A 7,632-nucleotide genomic window follows, 5' to 3' on the forward strand; every position below is an offset into this window, starting at 1 on the left:
GTTGGCTAACCCACAAGACGACTCGATGGGGTTAGGTTGGACTGTTGGATCCCTAAAATGAGACTCAATTCTGTTATGGTATGATAGATGAAGTAAATCCCGGATAAAAATTATTCTATGGAAAAGAATTAACGACTGTGCCTCTCAATGAGGAAAAAAGCGTTGGTCTCTATGATCCAAGTGCAATCTTTTCCTTAATCTAACTATGGGACTTACGAATTCGGTCAGATCAATTCAGTTAGTTAAGGCTTTTGACTACGTTAGAGTAAAAATATCTTGGTAGAATCGCCCGTGCTTTCCGAGCGAGGGAAGTTTTTTCGAGTTCGGTTTTTGGAAGAACCGAGGGATTAGTCTCTTGTCCGGATATTCGTGGGGGCGAGGCCCCGAGTGAGGGACCCTGCCCTGCGCAACAAGTGCTACTTCCGCTGCTAGCACCCCTGAATTCGTTGCACGGTGGGGACAGGGATCTTTCAGCTCGTATCAGATCAAATTGGCTAATGCAGATCAACCGAGAAGCCAAAAATGTCAAAAATTTATGAAGTAGCAGTAAAAGGTTGTAATTGTGTGATGAAATTCATGCAAATTGATATTCAGACTGAAATTCATAAATTGGTAATAGGGTCTTCAGATGGACGTACCGCAATTGCATGGAATCCCTGACTTGTTTGAGGCCTAGACATGATGGTATTTACCTTATAATTCCAAGGACCATGACTATCCGTATATACCGAGGGTATAACTGCAGCACTTTATTACTGGCAGTATATACGAGTAAATCGAAGACTTAAAATTATAAGCAAAAATGCTATTCATATGATGAATTCAAATGTGGTTGATATGATTTTAAAAACTCTGGTTGAGAACTGATGAGTTGATTTGGATTCTGATTGAAAAATGATGATTCCTGAGTTTTGGTTGAAAAGCGATAAGCTGAGCAAAACCACAATGAGGATGAATGGGACGAGTCCCTGTGATGATGTTCATAATTGAAATGACGATAATGACTTCAGCAGATCACTATGAGATTAGTGGATTGTGCTAACAAATTGTACTGTTAACACTTGACCCAGTGGATCAAGTTAAGGGATGTCAAATTAAAAATCTCTATAATTGAAAATTCCCATGGAGGACTGTTTTGATTGAAATTTTGGTCTAGCGGCGGACCATTATTGTGTTAAAGGATATGAATGATATGATCTAAAAGAATTAATATCTGATGATGAGTTCTATATAAGGGATCTTTTTCCCAGGATTCTGTTGGGTTCACCAGACTATAAGGAACCCCAAAATCAGTTGGATCTTAAGGGAAAGAGTTGTCCTCTAATTTGCGAGATGAGGACATCTCGCGTTTTTTAAGTAGGGTAGGATGTAAGATTCCGCCCTCCAGCTTTTGAGGTATGCAGGTAGTATAAGAACCGCCCCTTTTGATGTTATAATCATTCCCCTTCTGATGTTATAAGAACCTCCCCTTCTGATGTTATAATCATTCCCCTCTCTGAAATAAAAGAAAGATCCTGTTTTGGCCTGGAGAGAGAAAATGTCTAGAGGGAGGTAATTCAAAATTGAGATATTTTTGGATATGAAAATCCTCTTAGTGTCTAAAATGGTTTCCCCTGAAACAGAAATTCAAAAAGAACTTTCCAATGTGCAGTTGGAATCAATTAAAAATAGGTGTGTGTGTGTGTGTGTGTGTGTGAGAGAGAGAGAGAGAGAGAGAGAGAGAGAGAGAGAGAGAGAGAGAAGGCAAGTGCATGTGCATGTGTATATGTGTGTATGTGAGGATATTTGTATGCATAGCATATGCTACATTCATACATACACAAACATGAACATACACACATACACACTTGCACATATAAGCACATGTGTGCACACCACATACAGTACATGCATACACACTTAAACATACACACACTCGCTCACATGTATACACATACACTCACCTACACATACACACACTCGCTCACATGTATACACGTACACTCACCTACACAAACATATGCATAGAGTTGCACGTTTGTATATGCATATATGGACATGTACACTCACCTACACAAACACACACACTCGCATGCATGGACACACATACACACACAAAGATATGCACACTTATACACACACATATACACTCAAGCTTGTACATACATGCATATGCACGCACATAAGCACAAACATATACACACATACATGCACTCACATACACAAGTACACATGCACACATATGTATACATAGACACACATGCACATGCACACACTCTCACACATATATACACGTACATATGCACATACATCTATATCTGTACAAGATAAAGCAAGGGTGCCTACCCTATAAACCTAGCCTTTACGTGGAGAAAGGAGAGGGAGAACTTTTGAAAAGAAGAAAGGAGAAGAGAAGATAGTCTTTGGAGGTTTCTTTCCCACATGCTTAGATGCATTAGGACTCACAATTAATTATCACCATCAAGTCATTTTCTCATTGAATGATTTTCTTTTATATATATATATATATATATATATATATATATATATATATATATATATATATAATATTAGAAAGCAAATTGCCCACCCCTCCTCCCTCCTCCACACACACACACATATATCTTCTAATATTATATTATATGCATGTGTAAGAGAGAGAATATACCTACCTATACATACATAGATAAATACACACACACACACACATTATATGCACGTATAAGGGAGAGAATATACCTACCTATACATACATAGATAAATACACATGCACACACACACACACACACACACACAGATAAGTACATACACACACACACACACACATATATAATATGTATGTATGCATGTATCTATAGGTATGTAAGCATGTATATATGAATAGATCTATATGTATGTCGACGTACACATGTATGTGCATGCACACACATGCACAACACAGACACACGCACATAATACATGCATACATGCACAAAAACACACACACACTCGCACGCATGGAGACACGTGCACACATAGAGATATGTACACTTACACGCACACACACTTAAGCTTTCACATACATATGCATGCGTGTACATGCACATAAGCACATACATATACACACATACACACTGACATACACAAGGACGTGTGCACACACATGCATACACACATGTATACATAGACGTAAACTCATACACATTTGCACATGGTACATACATATACTCACATACATATATGCACGTGCACGTGCACACACATAGATAAAAAAAGATGTAAATAGATATATTCACGTGGTCACACACACATACATGCACACACTCGCACACATGGATACACACAAACACAAACATACACACCACGTACACATACTCACACCATACACGTCCTAGCATATACGCACAATTAAGATACCTGTACGACGCATAGATGCATGAAGTCGACATTACACAATCACGTATACGTGTGTATGTGCGCACACAATCACACACATTAGTGTGCAAAATAAAAGACAAAAGACATTTTATGTAAGATTTTTATGTAAGATACACTTATTTAAGAGTGAGCACACCTCACCATGCATCCCCACTTATTAAAATTTAATATTAATTACAAGTATATGTGTATGTGTGTTTATTTATTTTATAAATGCACATGTATATATAGGTAAATGCACATGTGTATATAGGTATATGCACATGTATATATATTAATTAAAAGTGTATGTGTATGTACATATAGATATATGTATATACATATATGTGTGTGTATATGTATATGTACACACACACACACACACACACACACACACATAAACATATATCTATGTGTGTATAATATATCTATCTATATATTTAAAAGTGAGCACACCTTACCATCCATCTCCATATATTAAAATTTCATCAAAATTAATTAAAATTATGTCTATGTGTGTATTTACATTTTTAAATTCACGTATACATGTATGTATAAGTATATGTGTCTATGTATAGGTATATGTATCTAAAACATAATATTATATATACTATGTGTGTGTGTGTGTGTGTGTGTGAGAGAGAGAGAGAGAGAGAGAGAGAGAGAGTTTCTATGTGTGGGAGAGTGTGAGAAGAGAGAGGGAGTGTGTGTATATGTATGTGCGTGTGTGTGTGTGTGTGAGAGAGAGAGAGAGAGAGAGAGATGGGGACATGCCTAGAGGTGGGGACAGTGTGTGTGTAAGAGAGAGATGGCTACAGAGAGAGAACCGGTTCTTTTCTGAAACCTTAGTCGTTGCAGCAATTTGTGGGTCCAATACTAGTATTACAATAATTACATTAAAAAAAAGAGAGATGAGAGAGATATGTATTAATGTCAACAGAATGCAATACGAGAGCATATACTTTCACTAGTGAGACTTGAACTTGGGTGGATCATGACTTTTAAAAAGGCCTTCACACTAGCCAATTTGCCCCACTTGTGGGTTACATGGCCATCCACAATCTCCCAGACTAGTAAACCCAAAATCTCCAAGGTTGGGAGACTAGTAAACACAAACAATAATACATACTTCCTTCCAGACTAGTAAACCCAAAATCTCCAAGGTTACGTGGCCATCCACAATCTGCCAGACTAGTAAGCCCAAAATCTCCAAGGTTGGGAGACTAGTAAACACAAACAATAATACATACTTCCTTCCATCGTCTTTGGGCAATCTAGGGAGAAAGGTCGCAGGGAGAGAGTAAGGCATGGCTGAGTTCCTGGCTAGTTTTGACCCCTACCTCATACCAGTAGCAGTCTTGGCTGCTGTGTCGGTCTATGTCAGCTTCTCTCTCATTCTCAGAAGAGTTGCTGGGCCGAGCGGCAGATTGCCTCCAGGGCCGCGGCCATGGCCCGTGATTGGCTCCTTGCACTTGCTAGGAGACTTGCCGCACCAGTCCTTGGCCAAGCTAGCTCACACGTATGGCCCTTTGATGTCCATAAGGCTGGGATCGGCCCTCTTTGTGGTGGCGTCGACGCCAGAAATGGCCAAGGATTTCTTGCAGACGTATGACCACACTTTTGCTTCACGCCCCAGCACAGCCGCCGCCTCTCACATTCTCTTCAACTCTACCGACCTCGCTTTCGCCCCTTACGGCCCCTACTGGAAGCTCATCCGCCGCGTGTGTATGACTCATGTATTCCACCCCAGGCGCCTTGAGTCCTTTAAGCCCATCAGACTGGAGGAGGCACGTGACCTCATCCGCCTCTTGCTGGAGCAGAGCCGCTCCGGCCAGCCTATCGTTGTGCGCCCCAGGGTGCAGGAAGCCGCCAACAATGTCATCTCTCGAATGACCCTGGGCAAGAAATACACAGAGCTTAGCTCTGCTGGCAGCGCCGGTGACATTGTTGCCCTTATTGACGAAACCATGCTCCTCCTGGGTGTGCCCAATGTGGGGGACTTCATCCCCTACTTGGCATGGATGGACCTCCAGGGCTGGGAAAAAAGGATGAAGGCTGTGAAAAAGAAGGTGCAGCTTGTGCTGGGAGAGATTATTGAGGAGAGGAGGGCTGAGTTCCGTGCTAAAGCTGCGGGAAAGTCTCCTGTGCCAGATCGCCGACAGGATCTTCTTGATGTGCTATTAACCTCGACCTCAGCCGAGCAGCAGAATTCAGATGTGCAAATCACGGACGATAACATAACGGCAGTTGTACTGGTAGGTGTCTTTCCCATTGTAGTTTCAGAATGTGTGTGTGTGTTAGGCGCCCTGTTTAATTCCTCTATCTGTGGAATCGATGCTCATGGGCATGGCTATTTGAATGCCATTGATGACACCTTCTGTTGGAGGTGAAAATTCTCGTAGCTACTTTTGGGTTATCACATGACTAGAAGTTGTGGTGGATTATCCCATATGCAAGAGTATGGGAAGTCAAAGAGCTATATTGGGTGTGGTGGCACTTTGTCATAGATATCTCCTCCTGTCGTGTTTTTTGGGGGGAGCAATGGCTAGGAGATGGGGCCATCGACGTTGCTCAGTGCCCTAGTATGGTGTGTATGCTACTGCCCTGTAACTTTGACATGGTATCATAGCTCGGCTTGTGTGGTTCTGGGCGGTCTTAACCTCTGTTTGATCGAGGTGTTCGAATTAAAGGAAGGTGTTGGAGGTGGAAATTGGACGTAGCTACTCTCGGGTTATCGCATGACTAGAAGTTGTGGTGGATTATCCCATATGCAAGAGCATGGGAAGTTGAAGAGCCATATATAGGGTGTGGTGGCACCTTGTCTCATAGATATCTCCTCCGGCCGGGTTTTTGGGGGAGCCACGGCTAGGGGATAGGAGCTTAGCCACCGACGTTGCTTATAGTGCCCTAGGGTGGTGTGCATGTTGCTGCTGCGTGACTTTGACACCTTCCAAGGTGCTCTAGGTTCTTACGTAGAGCATGGTGTGGTTATGTACTAAATTCTTTGATCAATGCATGATGCAGGATATGTATTTGGGAGGAACTGACACGACCTCGATAACAACGGAGTGGGCACTTGCTGAGCTGCTGGCAAACCCTGCGTGTTTGAAGAAAGGGCAGGAGGAGTTAGATCGGGTGGTGGGCAGGCAGCGGCTGGTAGAGGACTCGGACATGGAGGAGCTGCCTTATTTGCAAGCGGTGGTGCAGGAGACATTTAGGCTACACCCTCCCGCGCCGCTGCTGTTGCCGCGCCAGGGTATGCAGGCATGCTCTGTAGCTGGCTATGATTTGCCGGCTAATACATGTGTGTATGTGAATGTGTGGGCAATTGGGAGAGACCGTGGCGCGTGGGCCGAGGAACCGTTGGCGTTTCGACCGGAGAGGTTTTTGGGGAGTGAGGTGGACGAGATGGGACAGCATTTCCAGCTCTTGCCCTTCGGGTCTGGGAGGAGGCGCTGCGTGGGCTGGGAGCTGGGCTTGCTGAATGTGCGCCTCTTCCTGTCCAGGCTTCTTCAATGCTTTGAGTGGACGCTCCCTGTGGGTGGAAAGGTGGATCTGACTGAGCAGTTTGGGCTGACTGTCATGATGGCCAACTCCCTCACCGTTCACGCCTCGCCCAGATTGCCCTCCAGCTTGTACAACTAATACACTATATAATCTGTCGGCCTCTCCGATCATCAATTCACAAGTAACATCTTACTTTTAGTTTCATCGCTCTTTCAAACAGAGCTGGGCCCTGGCTCTGCGATGTCTCAATGATCTCAGCTCTTATGCAAATTTACGAATTACTGAATTACTGTGTTTTTTCCAAATATAACATAACTAGCTTCTGCAAATTTACGAATTACGGTGTACTTTTCAATATTACTGACTGTGAACACAGTAGTATCTCTCAAGTGAGAGCCGAGTCACACTTGGGAAGGCCTTTTAGAGCTTGACAAGGAGTCAAGCTCTGTGTAAGGGCTGGCGAGAGAGAGAGAGAGAGAATCTAGGTTCAATTTCCACCATGTTAATAGTAGTAAAAATCCGTTTTATATTTCAGTCTTCAGATATTATGTTCCAAGTTTTTGAGTAGAGAGTGAGAAAAGAGCAAGTAATTCTAGGTGTTTATTTTTGCAAAGTCTGCAAAGAATATGTATGTTGAAAGGATTGAGAAAGTGTTGCTTTTTGTGTTTGCTAGGAAAACAAATCAATTTATATCTGAAGGGGTGCCGGAGGAATTGTTGGTTTTTGTTTTTTCTAGAAAAACAATTTATA

General features: G+C 42.5%; 1 protein-coding gene across 1 annotated transcript; it reads left to right on the plus strand.

Moving 5' to 3' along the window:
* Window positions 1-4,461: 4,461 nt before the first annotated feature.
* LOC147638627 (flavonoid 3'-monooxygenase-like) lies at window positions 4,462-7,211 on the plus strand. Its single transcript, XM_086798549.1, has 2 exons — window positions 4,462-5,630; window positions 6,400-7,211. The coding sequence occupies exons 1-2, from the start codon at window positions 4,683-4,685 to the stop codon at window positions 7,018-7,020; spliced, it is 1,569 nt and encodes a 522-aa protein (XP_086654675.1). The 5' UTR covers window positions 4,462-4,682; the 3' UTR covers window positions 7,021-7,211.
* The last annotated feature ends 421 nt before the right edge of the window (window positions 7,212-7,632 follow it).

This window comes from Cibotium barometz, chromosome 5 (assembly GCF_041138505.1).
Source record: "Cibotium barometz isolate CiBa-2024 chromosome 5, ASM4113850v1, whole genome shotgun sequence".
Classification (NCBI taxonomy): Eukaryota; Viridiplantae; Streptophyta; class Polypodiopsida; order Cyatheales; family Cibotiaceae; genus Cibotium; species Cibotium barometz.